Here is a 19,335-nt window from a genome sequence, read left to right on the forward strand (position 1 = left end):
GTGTATGTTCTGTGGCAGCACCGTGCTGTCTTCATTACCCTAGCTCTGCAATACCACTTGAAATCTGGTGTGGTGATCCCTCTAACATTGTTCTTTCTGTTCAGGGCTGCATTGGCTATCTGCAGTCTTTTTTATGTCCATATGAGCTTTAGAATCTTCTTTTCTATTTCTGTGAAGAACATCATGGAATTTTTATTGGGATTGTACGGAATCTGTAATATTCTTAAGATGGTCATTTTTACAATATTAATTGTACCAATCCATAAGCATGGGAGATCTTTGCATTTTCTAATGTCTTCAATTTATTTCATCAGAGAGATACTTATATTTTGCATTATAGATGTCCTTCACTTCCTTGGTTAGGTTTATTCCTAGACTTGTGGGAGGGCACTGATGTGAATGAGTGTTCTCATTATCATTGTCAACATGTTTGTTACTGATATATTGAAAATCTACTGATTTCAAGGCTAATTTTGTATCCTGCTACTTTGTTGAAAGTTGGTTATTCCTAGAAAATTTCTAGAAATTTTGGTGGAATTTTGGGGATATATATATATTGATATTATATATATATATATATATAATCTGCAAATGGAAATTATTTTCTTTTCCCATTTGTATCCTCTTTATTTCCTCCTCTTATATGCTCTAGCTAGTGCTTCAAGTACTATATTGAAAACGTGTGGAGAATGGACAGTTCTAACTTGTTCCTGTTTCTGACAGATTGCTTCAAGTCTTTTCTATTTAGGATGATGTTGTCTGTGGGTGTGTCACATACAACCTTCATTATGTTGATGCATGTTCCCTCCAGTCTTATTCTCTGCACACATATATGTCTTTACTTTTTTGCCTTACAGGGATGTCAGTCACTTTGCAAGTCAGGTCACACAATCAACATTTTCTTTCTCTGTCATTTTCTCATATTATTACTAGGTTATAAACTTTAAAAATCTTTATATTTTTGATACAGACCAATAGGAATAACTAAGTCTGATGTATTTTGGATTAATTGGGGATGGGGTAAAAGAGCTAGGTCAAGTGAAAAGAGTAGATATTAACCGATGTCAATACACAAGTCTGTATTGTAATGCACCAGTTCTTAGGCAGCTGAATGGATGGATGCCAGTGATCCAAAAATGAATTCCGGGGACTGATAATCAGCTATTTAGTAACCAAGTAAACACATGGAAAGGAAGAGCACACAGAAACACTCTACTTTATGTTAGCACGTCACTGGAAAGGACATTCAAAGATGGAGGAATTTAACTTCAGAATTAAAAAGACATTTTACTGGGGGGCTGGAGAGATGGCTCAGCAGTTAAGAGCACTAGCTACTCTTCCAGAAGTCCTGGGTTCAATTCCCAGAAACCATATGGAAGTTTATAACTGTCTGTAACTATAGTCCCATGAGATACTATTGCCTTTTCTGATGTGCCTACATACATGTAAACAAAACACCCATATACATAAAATAAATAATAAATCTTTATTTAGAAAAGACCTTATAGTAAACCAAGCTTAATGAAAAACCATTGTATCATCCTTATTTTTCCATCTTTTAGACTTAAATTTTTTTCTTCAAACTTGTGACCCAATACTGGGGAAAAACTTCTTAAAGGTACAAGAGACAAGCTTTCTCTCTCGGGTTGGCTGACATTCAGTGATGAGAATGAGGACAAATCCCAGGGCAGGGTAACTGTCACTATCATATTATCAGGGTTACTTCTGAAAGTGAAACAGGGAAATAAAACAAATCATCAAAACCATGTCATTTTAAGCTGAGTGTAGTGGCATACTACTTTAATCCCACATTTAGGAGGCAGAGGTGGGCAAAGCTCTGTGAGTTCAAGACCAGCCTGTTGGTCTACATAGTGAGTTCTAGGACAGCCAGATCTAGTCTCAAAATCCTGTCTCAAAAAATAAAATAAGGTAAAATAAAGTAAAATAAAACTCAAAACCATCAACAACCAAAGTGTATGTAATTTTAGCTACTGGTTAATTTTTATCTTATTAAGGGACACAAAAATAATAAGGAAGGTAGCATATGCCTGTAATGCTAACACTTGGGACTGAGGTAGGACAAGTTCAAGACCAACCTAGCCTATGGAAGGAAACCTTATTTTAAAAACCCAAAATATGTGCAAGCATTATACACCATAGCCAACGTAGGATTATCACAAGTTCAAAACCAACCTAGCCTATGGAAGGAAACCTTATTTAAAAAATAAAAAACATGTACAAGCATTATACACCATAACCAAGCTATGGAATCAGCCTAGGTGTCAATCAACAGGAAAGGGAAGTACAGTACATATATACACAGTGGAGTTTTATTTAGCAAGACTGAAACTTGGCCATTTGCTGGGAAACTGTTGCAAGTGAAGGTCATCCTTTAAGCACAATTAGCCAGACTCAGAATGACAGATATTGCTTCTCTTCTATCATTTGTGTATCCTAGATTTTACATAGATACAGAAAACGTGTGCACGTATATAAATCCTTTTATATCAAACCTGAATTTGCTTTTGTTAGACTACCAAAGCAACAGTGCGCGCACACACACGCACACACACACATACATACACACACACACACACACACACACACACACACACACACACACACACACCACAGGAGATTGGGGGAACAACAAAGGACGCCGATGGGGAAGGGAGAAAGACAAAGGTATAGGGGTGAATATGGTCAGAAACTGTCTTTTGAAAACCCAACACTAACACTCAACCACTGCTGGTGGGATTGCACTATGGAAAGCAGTTCCTGGGGATGCTAGGAAAGATCTAACTCAAGATCCAGCTTTACCACTCTTGGGCATACACCAAAAAAACTCTACATCCTACTACAGAGACACTTGCATATCCACATTCTACTGGAAGAGCTGCTTTACTCAAAATAGCTACAAACAGCCTACATGTCAATCAACACATGAATAAAGAAAATGTGGTACATTTACACAGCAGAATATTGCTCAGCTGTTAAAGAATGGAATCATGAAAGTCACAGGTAAATGGATGGAGCTTAAAAAAAATTACCCTTAGTGAGGTAACCCAAACCTCAAAAGACAAATATGGTGTGCACTCACTTATATGTGGACATTAGTTGTTAGTCTTTGATAAGCATCCATATAACCACAGAAATTAGGTATAGAGAAAGGGATGGGGGAGGGAAGGATCTCCCTAGGAAGAGGAAATTCAATAGGTAGCTACAGATGGATAAGGGTGGGGAGCTAAAATGGGAGGATCAAACACAGAAGGGAAAGGAAGAAGGGAGTAAGGAGGGAGTATGGAGAGGGCTTTATAGGGGAGACAAAGACCCAACTAGACATCTCTTGCCACCAAATGAAATCTCCAGTGCCAGGAATGGGTAACATCTAATTGAGTTGTTGGTCAAAGAAGCCCCATAGAAACCCCCAAACAACCCAGGTTTTTTATTGCCAAGGCTATTGGTGGCTTTCCACAAACATACAGTAAGGCTCTATTGCTTAATACAATACCTATATAACTCACTGAACACGATGAAGTTGAGTTGGTGGCTACCTAGAACCTTCACCTCTACTGACTAGTGTCCATGGTACTGGAAGGACTTTGCACACTACCGGAGGAGAAAGGCAAACATCAACCCAGCTACAAGCCATGTGATCCACAATGGTGACCTGCCTGCAATAGTGACCCAAAAGTTGTGAAAGCAACCAACCAATACCTAATTGGGTTTAAGGCTCATTCCATAAGATGGAACCCATGCCCAACACTGCTAGGGTGGCTAAGAGCCTGAATCTAGTAGGCCATGGTCCTAGGGGGAAAACCAAATGCTACTGCTTTGCTAAAAGAATGCTGCAATAAAATGATGCCCAATGACACTCTGCTGTCCTCACTGTTTAGTACCTTGCTCAGCCACCATCATAGAAATTTCCTCCTGAAGTAGATGGGAACAAATACAGAAACCCACAACTGGACAATGTGTTAAGAGTTAGAGACCTTGAAACACTCAGCCCTAAATAGTATGTCTCCATCAAATCCTTTCTCTCAAGGCTCAGTGAACTCTGCAGAAGAGGAGGCAGAAAGAATCTAGAGGAGATGGAGGATACCAAGAAAATAAGGCCTTCTAGACACAACTCACAGAGACCAAGGCAGCATGCATAGGGCCTGCACAAGTCTAAGCCACATGGGGTCCCAGGGCTGAGAGGTGAGTGGACCCAAGCCCCTATCCCTAGCCCAGAAGCTATCTGCAATTGATATCTACTCTCAAAGGAAAAATTATGTTTCCTCCAATGAAGTCACATTGGGTACAAAAACCCACACTAAAAAAAAGGCTCCATGGCCAGCAATAGATGGCCAATACAAAACAAACTTAATGATATTTTTGAAGGTATTTTTATGTCTCACAATGTTTTTGCTGGGCATTATTTTCTTTTCTTCTTTTTTACCTTACAGATCTTTTACTTCTAAATTATGGTTTCCAATTTTGTTTTTTATAGGTTTTCTATGTGGTTGTCTGCATCTGTATGTTTTCCCTGTCTTTTATTTTGGCTCCTTTTTCCTGTTTGTTTGTTTTGCCCTATTCTGGTTTGTTTTCATTTTATATTTGTTATTATTATTATTATTTTATTTATTATCACTATATGCCCATTTGTACTCTAATGGGAGAGAATGAAAGGTGTGGACTGAGTGGGTAGGGAAGTTGGAAGGATCTGTGAGGAGCTGGAGGAAGGGAAACAGTAATCAGAATATACTGCATGAAAAAGTCTATTTTCAATAAAAAGAGAATACAGTCCCTTCAAAATATATGTGAGTATATTAGACAACATTTAAAGGACTCCTGTACTGTATCTATACAGTAAAGAGTAATATAAGGTAAAACTGTTACTTCTTGAATACATACCTGCCATGCAGCAGGTACTTCCTCTGAAGTGAAACCCCTGGCTGAAGGAAGAAGTCTGAAGGAGCTAACAAAACGTACAAGGCTCAAAGCGCAGAAAGTTACAAGAGTCCCTAGCTTCCTCATCAAAGTTATATAAGCAAGTGAATAGTTACCAGGGAAGAGAAATGTATATTGGGGGTAGACTATGTTTACTCAGTCTAGTGGCCATGTGTGACCCACAGAAACAGAGCCATTGAGCTGGCCAGGAATGTGTCCGAAGCAGGCAATAGCTCCAGAGGCAGATACAGCAGGGCTAGAATGTGGCCCTGCTCCCCCTTGGGCCTGAGTCGAGACAAGCAGTATATGCTCACCTCACAGTTTGCTGAAGGTGGAGAGGCTTGCAGTGACCCTGTAGTATCTCAGGATGAGGAGGCCAGAAGGCTAATAGAAAGAGACTGCATTATGAAGGGCTAGATGGCATGTCTCCCTTCCATTCCTGTGATGGTTAATCTCAACTGTCAACTTGATGAGATGTAGGATTACTTGGGAGACAGTCCACTGGGTATTCCTAGATTAAGTTAACTGAGCTGAGAAGATCTGCCTACTATGCTGGGACCATTCTTTGGGTGAGGGTCCTGGACTGTATAAACTGGACAAAATGAGTTGAACACAAGCATTCATGGCTCCCTGTTTCTTGACTATGGATACAAAGCATTCTGATGCTGTGACTTTCCTGCCATGGACAGTGTGGTGGATGAAAGAAAATGGAAGTGGCACTATTAGGAGGTGTGGACTTGTTGGATGAAGTGTGTCACTGTGGGGGTGGGCTTTGAGGTCTCTTTTGCTCAAGTTTCCCTCAGTGTGACAGTCAGCTGACTTCCTGTTGCCTACAAGATGTAAGACTCTCAGCTCCAGCACCATGTCTGCCTGCATGGCGCTATGCTCCCTACCATGATTATAATGGACTGACCTCTGAACTGTAAGCAAGCCACCTCAATTAAGCTTTCCTTATAAGAGTTGCTGTGGTCACAGTGTTTCTTCAAAAACCCAAACCAAGACAGACAGTAACCTTGAACTATGAATAAAATAAACTTTTTCTTCCTTATGTTGCTTTTGTCAGAGTATTTCCTCATAGCAACAGGAAGAGAAACTATGATAATGCCTTTGTACACAACATTATTCTTTTCCGGAAACATATGATACAAGTGGTCAATCTTTTTATGCTTTATTGGATTTTATTAACATTTCTTTTCAATATTCTCTTAGCTATCCAAGATCCACCAGAACTAGCTTAGAGCAAACAGCAATAGGCCTTCAAAGATCCTTGCCTCCCTCTGTAAGAAAGGTTTCATTATATTGTGCTAACCTTTGAGTCTCTTACAGAGCTGAAAAGGCATCTGGAAAAACAGAACGCAGCAATTAAAGAGTTTAAACAGACACAACACCCTACACTAGGCAGAGAAAAGGGCATTCCTAGAAGCCATAAGGTTGCTGAATGCTTAGTGCCAAAGGTGAGCTCCTCCCTATGAGCTGTTGGCCAGGGAGACTTCTGAGACCCATGAACTTGACGACTGCCACTGGGGTTGGCTGCACACTGGAGCTAGACGGTAAAACCCTGCTGCCGATGGTACCACATGCTGTGGCCTACATGGGAAATCAGGCTTGGACAGAGCTGACTGGCTTTCACAGTCCTAAAGGCATGGCACAGTCTGTTCAGTAGAATTACAAGTGACAGTCCTGCTTGGTATGGGACTCTTCATGCTGCACACATAAACAAGTCTGGCAAAATGTACCCATCAGTGTAATAGTGGCAGGACAATAGTTATGATTGCAACTGTTTTCCTTTTATTTAAGGGCTGCCCCACAGCAGTGAACCCTCATCTGGTACTCTTAGTCAGGGCAAAGTCTATGACTAGGCAAGTCATAGGTCCCGGTACAGAAGGTCCTGCTACTGTTTGTTAAATGGATGTTATGAGCCTGTCAAATGCCTTCTAAATGTTTAAGCCTACAGGCTACTGCTGCTGTCAAGCTCAGTGACTCATGGCAGCAAACTTCTTTTTTTACAGTGGGTTTATTACAGAGACAACCAGTCAAGCTCCTACAAATTAGTAACTGTTGCTGTGGCACTGTGGCCCAGGCTCAGCCAAACGCAGAGAAAATGATGAGATTACATCATTCCCAGCAAGGCTCAAGGAACATCATCAAAGAGTGAAAAAAACCAAGTGCCAAAAAAAGGGGTAGAGTGTTACTTAGTTATTTCCTCCTAAGTGAAACTTCTTCCCAGGAAGGAGGAAGGTGGCCCCTCCCCCATCTTATGACATCAGTGAAGATAGCAGCAGAGGAATGCAGCTTTCATGAACTACTGACTAGGGTGTGCTTTCTGGTGACATAACTGTGTTTGAGTCACCCATGCTCTTGTAGGCCCCCAAAAGCCAGAACTGTGTGGAATCATTTCTTTAATCTGTTACCAGTATCCCATCTGGAGCAAACAAATACATGCTCCCTTATCTCATGGGTAGAAGATAGGGAGGCGGGGGTGAGGGGGGGGTGGTAGGGGAGGTGTAATCAAACAACCCTACCTATGTCTTTTCATACTTTATTAACTATCTATCCATTTAATCCCTTAGTATTTAACTAGAAAAATTCTTTCAGTACAGTCTTAGTGTTTTCACATAAAGCTGCTGCTGACTGCTGCACCACACACTGATAAATATAATGTTACTAAAATCTTCAACAGGCTCTTTTTTTTTTTTTAAATAACGGTTTTAAGATTATGTTCATATTACAAAAACTGTTTCTGAGGTATCGCCTGATAAGGCTGGAATAAATTCTGCTTTCTGGAGAACATTTCCATTTTATCTTACTGAAATAAATTCTGGTCTGTTTCCCCACCACCACCACAGGTACTATGACATCTTCAGATATTTTTACAAACATGTTTCACTGAATTTTCCTCAGTTATAGTTCTTGTGAAGGTTTCACTAATTTAGACTTCATTTTCTTAGTTGACAGGTGCTATAAAGTGAGTATAAAAAAATCATTGCCAAATGACAAAGTTATATATAGAGTTATGCAAAAAAAATTAAAAATTCTTACTTTTAAAAATATAAACTGCAGCAAGACTATTTAGATTTTTATTGCCTGCATGTAATGTATAGTCACTTGTGTCCCTAACTTCCTCCAAGTGGTAGCCTGGTGACATCAAGTGGCTAGCAGAAGCAACAGCACTGGACAGTCTCACCACCAGGAAAGACTTACTTCCTAGCCTATTGTATCTAAGTGCTTTCATTTGAAAGTGCTCCCCAAATTCATGTTAGCAACTTACTCCCCCAGCTATGCCTTGCAGATAACATCTGGAGGTGGGCCTGGATGAGGTAACTGGGACGGGGTCAGCAGGGCTAGGGAGATGCTTTCTAGAAAGACAGAGAGCCATGGGCTAAGCTAGCATGCCTCTTGCCTCTTTCTATGTGATGCCCTCTTCCAAATTCTGATGGAGCAAGAGGCCTTCATCTGATGTACTCAACAACTAAGAAATCCGGTCTTGATAAGCTCCTCAGTCCAACACAGTATGTCAGTAACACAATACAGACTAACGACATCAAGTATATATAATTGATGTCTCTGAGTTTCTGTTTCAGATTTAAAAACAAAAACTCGAGAGATAGAGAACTACTTGCTAATGGAGATCAAGTAAGAAACTGGAACTGCAAAATGGTGGTCAGTCACATTATACTGCTAAAAATAATAAATCTGAGACAAATGTCAAGCCAATTAGATAGCAAAAATGGCACAAACCTGGAACGTCTAGACAAACTGGGGTCCAGGACTACCTTATTAGTAATAGGAAATACTTACTTATTAAGATTATAGAACACCTGGCAACACTCATTCACGAAATGGGCAATTAGCACTACTGATGGCCTAGGAATTTCACAAGTTGGTGATTATAACTTAGGAAGGGATGAAGCAGGAAGTTACAGAAGAGAATGAAAAGATCAAGGTTATTACTTACACTTCAATTTTTATAGGCTTTTCTCTTCCCTGGAAACTTACCCATTTTAAAGTTTAGATAATGTAAAATACATAAATTAGTGGCCTATGTATGATTCAGATTTATGGATAATGTCATTTATCTATGTACAAGTAATTGAAAACATCTATGATTAGATTTTTCTATGCACCCAGACATAATTGCATTATTTAAATAGAATAAATATGAAGGATAACCATATATAACTCCAGAGCTTGGCATGATCAGTGGCCTTCCCTCCACAGAGTTAACCTTGGCCTACAGTCATGGCAATAAAATAAGCAAACCAACAGAGGAACAGTTGGGTCTATGGCAGTGGTATGCTCTACAGAAGCTGCTAATATATCCCCTGAAGCTGGAGAGGGAAGGTCAGCAGACCATAGCTTGGGAGTCTACCCTACTTCCACCTGGAAGTCGTCCTGGGAGGGAGGTTGAGGGAACTCTAGAATGTATGGGATCTGAAAGGCCAACTGAAAGTGGGACTGCCATTAAGCAGCTTCCTTGAGCTCACCATCGGTGATGGGACTTCTCAGTGATGCCACTTTCTGTCAATCTCCCTGCTCCTGGTAGGGAACCCCTGACCACGCACGCTCCTTTGGTAAGCCAAATAAACACACTGTTTTCCAAAGCTGCACTAGTATGAAGTTGTCTTTTTGATCTATTATTAGTGCCCTATCTAGGGTAATAGGCATTCAACTCTCCTCTGGAAAAGTAATTCAACAAATATAATTAGACTCTAACTTTAGCACTAAATTGAACTACATATACATAGAAAACCTGAATCAGGCTATGTGTTTACCAAGCAACAGTCTCTAAATAAGAAGTTATTTCTAGTGTTCCTGTCAAAAATCTGCAGATACTGCTATCAATATAAGCATGCAGTAGGCCGTGAACACACTACTTATAGTATCAGTCTAATTTGAACAATGCTGAATCATTCTAATGGCACTCAAGATTTACTGAAGTACATTAGGTTAACTGTGTCTCAAGAACTCAACACCCACACACCGACAACACACGCAACTGATATGGATCAATGACGTAAGTCCTGTCAGGATCAAACATTAAGGCCACAGAAGTTTGGAAAGGAAAGGATACACGGGGCAGAGCAGACTAGTCATCTGCCCCTCGACTGTACCAGATCAGTGCTGCAATGATGAAAATGACTGTGCTGGGTTAAGCTTTTCATTTTAGTTGCAGATTTGCCATGCAGTGGCCTCTAATTTAAATTTCCTTGGAGCTTCTAAGGTTTGAGGTCTGGATCTTTCAAAACATCTTAAGGGACTATCAGTCAAATGAGCTACATGAAAAATGGCCTTTGCAACCTGGCAATTTAGACAAGTCTTATGCAGATTATGCCACTAGTTAGTAAGCATTGTATATAAAAGGTTCTGCTTGACAAATCTCATTTAGATTCAGATTCTGAACGAGCCACCAGGACCTCACAATTTACTACCATCCCAGGGTCTTCTTCCCACTCTTATATTCTTCTTCCCTGCAATGTTTTTAGTTTTTTATTATTTTTTAGATATAAAAATGTTAATATTTTATGGTTACTGCAGGATTAGAGAAGATGACTTATTATGAGTAGTCAGACTGTAAAGTTTAAAAATAGCTTTTCAAATGAAATGCACGCTCAGAGAATTGAAATGTCTTCTTAACAAGGATGGAAACTCCTAGAAGCTTGACACAAAGTGTTTGCATCCTGGTATAGGCCTCTGGTATAGGAAAGGAATGAGTCATGTTCACCCCAACATTATCTTTTCCTCAGCTTATGTTCTTCTCCAACAGCATCACCTCCCAGAAGGATGAAGAAGTCAGGAGATGTGAGCAGCAGGCATCTAGAAACCTTGTGCTTCATCATCATCATCCACCTGACACACACTGACTTGAGGAGCCAAGGACCGATGCCCACACTTGCAGCTAATCATTGTGGGGGTACTTCTTTAGCCTGTTGTTTCTTATTGGGATTTTCTAGAGCGGAGGGTGCAGGATGCAAAGGCCAGGAGTTAAAAGGGGCTGGTGAGACGGCAGGCCTCTGCCAGCACACTCATGCAGACGGACAAAACATTCATACACAGAGAATAAAGATATATTCATCTTTTTGAAAAAGTAAAAAAAAAAAAAAAAGCTTCCTTAGTTCCAAGTTTGTTTTTGTTTTTGTTTGTCTGTTTGTTTGTTTAATAGCATCTGCAAACAAAACTGCTGTGGTGGCTGTCTGCACATTCTTCTTGAGGATGTCAGACATTTCTGCTTCCATTCATATCAGCTTTCACGGGGGGATCTAAGTTAGAAAGTCTTTTGTCCATCATTTTATGTAATTTGGATCTCAATTTCTTCAAGCTATCAGGACCATAACATGAAAAAGTGGGTTAAAACCTCCAGATGTTTATGGTATACTAAAGACTGAGAAGAGGTAACTCAAGATTTTACAATGCAAAGAGGAGGGACAGGGCTTCATGTTCCTTTCACTGCCTCTAGGTTCAAACGTCACCCGTCTGGGAAACCTTGTTTATGTGGATCATTTATGATGAAATTGAGCAAAGTTAACTGGTCAGGAAACACATTTATGATCTTGTTCCCTAGAACATACACATTTTCTCTTTCCATATACATACACATATGTATCTGTGTGTATGTACACATGTGTGTATCAACTATGTGTATGTATGTATGTGATCGCCAAAGAACAGCACTTTTTTAGATAAAAAATTTATGTATATATGTGTTTGCATGTGTGACTCTGTACCACATGTGTGTGGCTGCCCATGGAGACCAGAAGAGGTCATCAGACCTCCTGAAGCTGGAGCTACAGCTTGTCATGAGCCACTATGCAGGCCTGGGAACTGAACCCAGTGCTCTTACCTGCCGAGCCATCTCTCCAGCCCTCAGAAATCATTCTTACACTTATAAATTCTCTCAGAGACATTCTACACATTTTATAGCAATAATGTATTCTTTAAAAACTATATAGTGTCTGCACCTATTTAATAGCCTTAGAGCTCTTTTCCTGGCCATACAGAGATGGCTCAATTTCTATAGTTCACTTGACAATTCATCCTTTGATACATCTAACTGTTACAGTACCACTACACAAATATCAGTTCAGAGCATTCTATCTACAGGATAAACAACCAGATGTGAACTGATGGATGAAACAGAAGTCATAGTTCTGACATTACCAAATGAGCTCAGTGTTGATACTCGGACATATTCTCATCAACATACTCTACTCAGTTCCTAACTTCTTGATATTTGCCAATCTGAAAGATGAAAATGTATTTCACTGTAGTCACAATGAAACAGCTACACATTTAAGAGCTAGTTATTTTTTTTACTGCATTGATAAATGTCTCTATTTTTATATTTTATTTGTAGGGGCATTACAAAACTAAGAAGGTAGCTCTTTGTGGTAAGATACAAATACTTCTCTTATCTTTCTGTATGTTACATTTGTATTTTCTTGTGGTCCTGGGAAATTGCACCCATGGCCTTGAGCATGGGAGGCAAGTGCCCCACTTGTGGGCTAAATCCCTAGCCTTCTGAATTTTACCTCTCTTACACTGTTATTTTCCTCCACTCCCTAAAGTCACAGGATAAGATAAAGGAGGCCTGTATCTTCCCCTAATTGTAATCTTCCTTTCTTTTCTTTTCCCTATTCCCTAGATGTTAAGGCTTTCATGGTATCAACTTCTTTCTTATCCTTTATTCTTTCTTGTCAAGCTCATTTGTATCTCGTGACTTCAAATCACTCACTGACAAATTTGTATTTCTTTTCTGAGACCTTCTGAGCAAAGGTAGGAAAATCAAAAGATACTCTGAACCTAGTATGTTCAGAAATGAACTTTGTTATCTCATTTTGCTCTCTCACATTCTTCAACATAGAAAGGAAGGCAGTGCCATTTACCTGTCAAAGTCACTGCCCAAGCTGTCAGCAGCCCTGGCTTCCCTGCCCCACAGCCTTCCGTCTCACTCTCCTTACTACTGCTTTGGCTACTTCGCCACTTAAAATTCTTCAGTGGTCGCCCTCTTCCTGCAGGGTAACATCTGAAATATTAAGTATTTTTAACTGTTTTGTTTCCTGCAGTACTGAGGTAACACAGGGCCACATGTATGCTAGGCAAATATTACACCAATATGCTATGGGCCTAGCCTTGATGTTTAGTGGGGGAGTGAACCCAGATTCTATCAGCCCTCTAACTGGCAAAGCCTTGAGGGGGGCATATGATGTGGCACATACGGGGAGGTCAAGGACAACCCTGAGGAGTTTGTTCTCTCTTCCACCTTTACATGGGGTTCAAGGACGGAGCAAGGTTTCCAAGCTTATGCAGCAAGTGCTTTTACTTGCTTGGCCATCTTGCTGGCCCCTGACAAAAATTTAAAATTTTCCACTGTGGGGAAAGAAAAGGCCAAGGGCAGGACTCACCTAGTGAGTGTCCGTAGGAAGCATGCCATAGCCCCCGGCTTTGTTTGTAGGTTCCTGTCATGCATGCTAAATATGCACTCTACCACTGAGCTACCTCCTCACTGCTCTAACTGTGAAGAGTTTCGTATGGCTGTAATGGCAGTCATATAAAAACTGTACATAAGTTGAAGTCTAGTTTTCAGCCATCCTCCCTTGAACTTGGTTCTCGTAATACCTTTCCTGCCTTCTCTCATCTGGGAATGTTCCACCTTTAGAAGCAATATGCTATTCCTTCTGTTTCAGAGATATTTATCTACTTTTAATCCCCTTGTGACTGCTACCACTTCTTTAAGCATCATCTTTTCCAAAAGCACTCAATTACTTCCCCATGCTTGTTTGAGCCTTCCGTGTGTATCTGGGCATACCTAATTCCACAGCAGTGCTAGGCTCCGAAGCAGGGCCTAAGTCTCTCAAGAATGAGTTTTCTATCCTTCAGGACAGCAAAGAGACGTATGGCAAATTTTACATCCACAGGAAAGAATGTGCAGTTAGCAGAAATGTTTTATGTGTCCTGGCAAGTGCCTGATGATGGGAGACTGCGTATAAAAAGTGAAGAATTGCAACAAACTGTGACTAAAGATGTTTTAAGTACTAAAAACAGCTGACATTTCACTGGAACAACAAAGGGATTTTCTAAACATGTTGCAGGATATGACAGAATGAACCAGAAGGGAATGTCAAAACTTTTAAAGAAGTTTATCCTAAAAGATAAAAAATAAAAACTGAGTGTGATTACCATTGAAATCTCTAAAAGTCAAACAGCATCCTCAACTGTCAATGGAAGGTTGGGATGAGAGGATTCTGTGAATGCCATTGAGTCTGGCATAGAGTTACTCTTCTCTGAGCCATCGAGAACACATTACACTCTTATCTACACCATCATAACTGGATTATTTTGTCACTTTTAGGGTACTAGTGGCTGAATGACATTTATGTTGTCTTAACTCCATAGTCATGGGGCACAAATCATATTTTTCTAGATATAGGTACAGGCTTGAGATGAAAGCACACATAATGTTTCCTGACACAGTTAAAAGGAAATGAAAATATTTAGTATGAATCCTAACCTGGATTCATATTCTTATCATGAGGTGACTCATGCCTATAATCCCAGCATTTGGGAAACAGAGGCAAGAGGATTGATGTGAATTTAGGGCAAGTCTGGGTTACCTAGTGAGTCCTAGACCAGACTGTGCTACAGAATGAGGCCCTGCCTCAAAGCACACAGATTTCAAAAAGATGAATCCTAAGTCAGTTGTGGAGAGAATGTTTTTTTCCCCCTATCTTCATGCAAGTAAGAAGGTCAGAAAACAAACAACAAAAACCCAACATCCCACCAAATGTTGCTGTACAAAGAAAGAAATCAGGAGTGATTGTTTCTGTTTCCTGGAACAGTCTCTTTAAGTGATACAGGAGATAAGAATCAGATTGTATAAACTCAGGGTCATTCCAGGGGCTTTGGTGATGGCTCAGTGGATGCTTGCTGTGGCCTTGGGTTCAGGGTCCAGCACTCATGTAAAAAAAAAAAAAATACACAGAGCATCTATGCTTCCAGTGCTGTGAGGCAGAGACAGGAGGATCCCTGGAGCTCATGAGCCAGCCAGCATAGCCCAATCAGTGAGTTCTAGGTTCCATGAGATACATAGCCTGTCTCACAAAGTGTGGAGAACAGCTATGGAAGATACCAGTCTAGACCTCTGGCCTCCACACCAGCAAGCACACAATTCATGGTAGTTCTTTTCTACTTCTATATGGATATTCTCTGCATACCCTAGTCTTAACCCAGTGTTACTTTTGCTGTAATGAAACACTGTGACCAAAAGCAACTTGGGGAGGAAAGGATTTATCTGACTTACACTTCCAGAACACTGTTCATCATCAAAGGAAGTCAGGGCAGAAACTCAAACAGGGCAGGAACCTGGAGCAGGAGCTGATTGATGCAGAGGCCATGGAGGGGAGCTGCTTACTGGCTTGCTCCCCAAGGCTTGCTCAGCCTGCTTTCTTATAGAACCCAGGGCCAGCAGCCCAGGGATGGCACCACCCACCATGGACTGGGACCTCCCCCATTTTCTAAGAAAATGCCCTATGGGCTTGCCTACAGCCTGTTCTTATGGAGGTATTTTCTCAATTGAGGTTCTCTCTTCTCAAATGACTTTAGCTTGTGTCAAGTTGACACAAAACTACCCAGTACACCCAGATACATTTTTGTGAACAAACAGAAAGGTTTATCTTTCTTCTTGAATGCCAAGTAGTACTTTTGAGAGTCAAAAACTTTGGTAGAAGTTACCATTATATGTGAAGCTAAAGGAAATCTCTGTATTTACTATACAGTGTTTTTCTCAGCAGGAAAAACATGTCTTCTTGACATGTAAAATGTGGTTTTTAGTTTTAGTAAGAAAGATGATCTCTTTAGATATTCTTTCATAAAGATAAAAACACATAAAAACATAAAAATAAGTCTATAACAAATATTATTCTCTTAGCATTCCTTTAAAGAATTGCCTGAATAAGTAGAGAAAATCTGATGATGATGATGATGATGATGATGATGATGATTTTTTAAAAATTTAAAATTCTCCTTTCATCAATACAGCCAGGCTCACCCTCAAACTTTTCCAGGTTGAGAAAAATCCTTAATAACTAATGTCTGTGGCTTTAGGGTTCTATCTGCCTTTCTCATTGCCAGAATTCTTTAAGCTGGTTCTATAAAATAGCAAACGGACACTTTTCTTTCCCACTTTGAATTACAGACAATGGACAGACTACCGTCACGAACTTATAAGCTTGCTGCTATGTTTCTCTTTTCCTTCCTTTTTTCTTTAGATGCACTCGTTATTAGTTTTGTCTGCACTCAAAATACCATATGGTCAACCATTTTTCTGAATAAGTATAGGGTCTCTTAATTTCAAAGAAAAAAAAGTTTAAACACTTTAACAGTCTATTTAAAAAGTTACATTAGATAGCTTGTGATTTATACAATCAAATTTGCCAAAATTATCAAATTATGTTGAAAATAAGAGAAAACCTGCAATTTTAGAAGCAAAGATGCCCAAATTATTTTCTGTGCATCTATGGTTATCAAAAGCAATGTTTTCTAAGAGCTCATAAAGAGATAATTCTGCTTATAACCATATAATTTATAACCATTCTAACCTCAATTAAACCACGACTCCAACAAAGGTTTGCAACCTTCTATTTTTTAGATGGAAAGGGTAGAGGACAGGACTCGGGCTGTGATTTTCCTCTAGGAAGCACATCATGTCCTAGAGCCCCTGGTCTGCTTGAGATGCTCCTGGTATAGCATGCACAGCTCCCTTCCTGCTTTCTCAACCATAGCACTATTTCATGTAATTCCTTAATTTTCTTTTTATTAGAAGACCATAAACTCCATGGGGGCATAGAGATGAATTCTATGCTGGTGTTCACCACAGTTTTGGAAAGTGACTACACATACTTAGCAATAAGTTATTTAAATTAAATAGATTTTTAAAAAGGTACCTCTGGGTCATATTTCTAGACTTACTTATTCAATTCAGTCTTTCATGTAACCTACAACAACAATACAATGCAATCAGTATTTATGGCCCTTGGAAGACTAAATTATTTAGAGTATGTTCTTTTTACCATGGCTGAATTTAAAGGTTATTTTCTGGATGTTTTCAGTTGGAAAAGAAGGCTTTATGGCTGGCAGTTAAAGAGAGAGGTGTTTTATAAGTATACCCCATCATAGACTGTACAAATGGAGGAAGAGAGCCGAGCACCAATGTGGATGAGGTGCTCATTCCTCTGTTTCCTGATTGTGGACATGATCAAACCCCACTGCTTGGTTTCCCTGGATGCTGGGCTAAAATAAACTCAGCTTCAAGTTGCTGTTGTCAGAGCATTTTATCACAACAGGGAAAGAAACTCAGACCAGTCTCTATTCACAGTTCAGCAACAGTTGACTTGAATGATATGTTTTCTATTGAAGTATTTCTTAAAATCATTCAAGACTGTATTTAGTTTCAAAACTAAAGTATCCTCTTCTTTCTGAAGAGCTGAAAGCAACTGCTGTGAATTAAAACCTCTAGTCACTGATTCCTCACTGAACCCCAACATGACTTGGTTATGTTAACTACAGCCAATGAAGATCTTACATGTCTTCTTCTCTTGTCCTTTTCCATTCTGTGTGGGATGTGGACAAGGTAGAGTGCCGTCTTGGACCATGCAGACTAGGGCAATCTTCTAAGGTGGCAGTGTAACCAGGGTCACCTTAATGACCCAGAGCAGAAAGACTCTGAGTGCTGCCTATCTCTGGGCCAATCTTTGTGAGAGAGAAAAAAAAAGTCCATACTACTTGTCTTGGTTTTCTATTGTTATGTCACAATGACCATGAACAGTTTTTTTTTAAGACATTAATTAGCTCACAGTTGTGAAATTCAGAATCTGACCTAGTGTGACTGGTTTCTCTGGCCAAGGCCCCACAAGGTGAAAAGGAAGGTGTTGGATAGGTGTATTCTCATCTGGAAATCTACAGGCTCCTCCAAATTCACATGGCATGGAGACACCCAATCTTAGAAGTATACGCATGAGGGAGCCACTTCCTTCTGGTTATCATCTGAGGGCCACAGTAAGCTCCTCAGACTCACTCCGAGTCCTTTTCTGGTCCACAATTCCATCTTCAAGGCCAGCAGATAAACTCTTGGTCTGGTTGCAAGCCCTGTTGCTTCTGATGTCCTTCTCTAAGAAGAGGTTTGTCCTCTTCAAAAGCTCAAATGATTAGGTAAGAGTCATCCTGATCTCTTAAAAGTCAACTGTACACAGAGCATAACTCAATCAGAGAAGTGAAATTCATCAAGTTCAGTTTTGAAGATTATAGGGTTTATACAAAAGGGAACAATGACCTTGGGCCATCTTTGAATTCTATAACATTACTTCAGCTCTCTGCTACTTTAAAAGTTTTCTTTTAAGAAATTAACTTTATAGTTGTTGCACATATACATATATAAAATTTGTATTTTAACATATGCAGTTGTTTAGTATTAAATGCATTTACACTGGTATGTAGCTACCATCTCTACCAATCTTTAGAACTAAAACTATGTGCTCATTAAATAACAATGCATTATTCTCACTTCTCTAGGCCCTGGCAACCAGCATTGCACATGATGTCTCTATGAATATGACTACTCTTAATAACTCAAATAAGTTGAATCATTTGGTATTTGTCCTTTTGTGTCTGGCTTATTTAACTTAACTGCTATATACCTTTGAATCTGAATGTTAATATATATCAAAATGACCGAGGTTTGCCAGTGTGGTAGGGGAAAGTAGAGAAAAATATATAAGCTATTAACATTACTCATTAAGAATAACTGATTAATATAGCCAATTCAGCTTGCCTATGTTTCGCTTTTAAATATAAATGTTGCAATGTTATCCTAACTCAGTCATACACAAAAGAGTTTCTTTTGAAATGTAACATTCAAATAGCTTTTGGGGAGAATGAGGACTATTTCAGAATATACTCCAGGTGAGTTACAGTCACTCAGTAGAAAAAAGTGGGGCTACATGTGAGTGGATAATCTGCTTAATTCATTTCATATACAAGACTATGTTTTAAACTAGTATCCTGAGCCACTCTAATAGTACTGATGTTTTCCTCAATAAGAGAAATATAACAGGTAAATGTTTTAATATAATTAGGTGACCTCCAATGGCTAAGAAACAGCTACCTACATTTTAAGGCATTTCCCAGGATAGTTAAGATTTTCTGAGCAATGCATAAAGAATGAAACTCAAAAAAAAAAAAAAAAGAAAAGAAACTCCAGAGTTTACTTTGGCTAATAAAGTTATTAATGCCTATTCATGTAGGAATGAAAATCTACTACATATTGCTTTAACCCATGTTACTTATTTGCATAGAACTTAAAACCTTTTAGTAAGGGTCAGATTTGTAGTAATGGAGTCACTGGACCAGTTGGTG

General features: G+C 39.5%; 1 protein-coding gene and 1 long non-coding RNA gene across 11 annotated transcripts in view; one reads left to right on the plus strand and one right to left on the minus strand.

The window, feature by feature from the left end:
* The window catches only part of Fndc3a (fibronectin type III domain containing 3A), a 155,102-nt gene that overhangs the window by 60,264 nt on the left and 75,503 nt on the right, over positions 1 to 19,335 (minus strand). The window contains exon 1 of one of the 10 annotated variants that reach the window (XM_042285134.2): positions 17,507 to 17,734. The exons of the other annotated variants lie outside the window; for them this stretch is intronic. Coding sequence (XP_042141068.1) covers positions 17,507 to 17,576 — 70 coding nt within the window. The 5' untranslated portion in view covers positions 17,577 to 17,734. Of the gene's footprint in view, positions 1 to 17,506; positions 17,735 to 19,335 lie in introns of those variants that run through there. 10 annotated transcript variants of the gene reach the window in all.
* On the plus strand, positions 18,015 to 18,573 carry LOC121832353 (uncharacterized). Its single transcript, XR_006075998.2, has 2 exons — positions 18,015 to 18,132; positions 18,493 to 18,573. It is a non-coding gene; the product is annotated as an uncharacterized LOC121832353 (long non-coding RNA).

This window comes from Peromyscus maniculatus, chromosome 9 (genome assembly GCF_049852395.1).
Source record: "Peromyscus maniculatus bairdii isolate BWxNUB_F1_BW_parent chromosome 9, HU_Pman_BW_mat_3.1, whole genome shotgun sequence".
Lineage (NCBI taxonomy): Eukaryota > Metazoa > Chordata > Mammalia > Rodentia > Cricetidae > Peromyscus > Peromyscus maniculatus.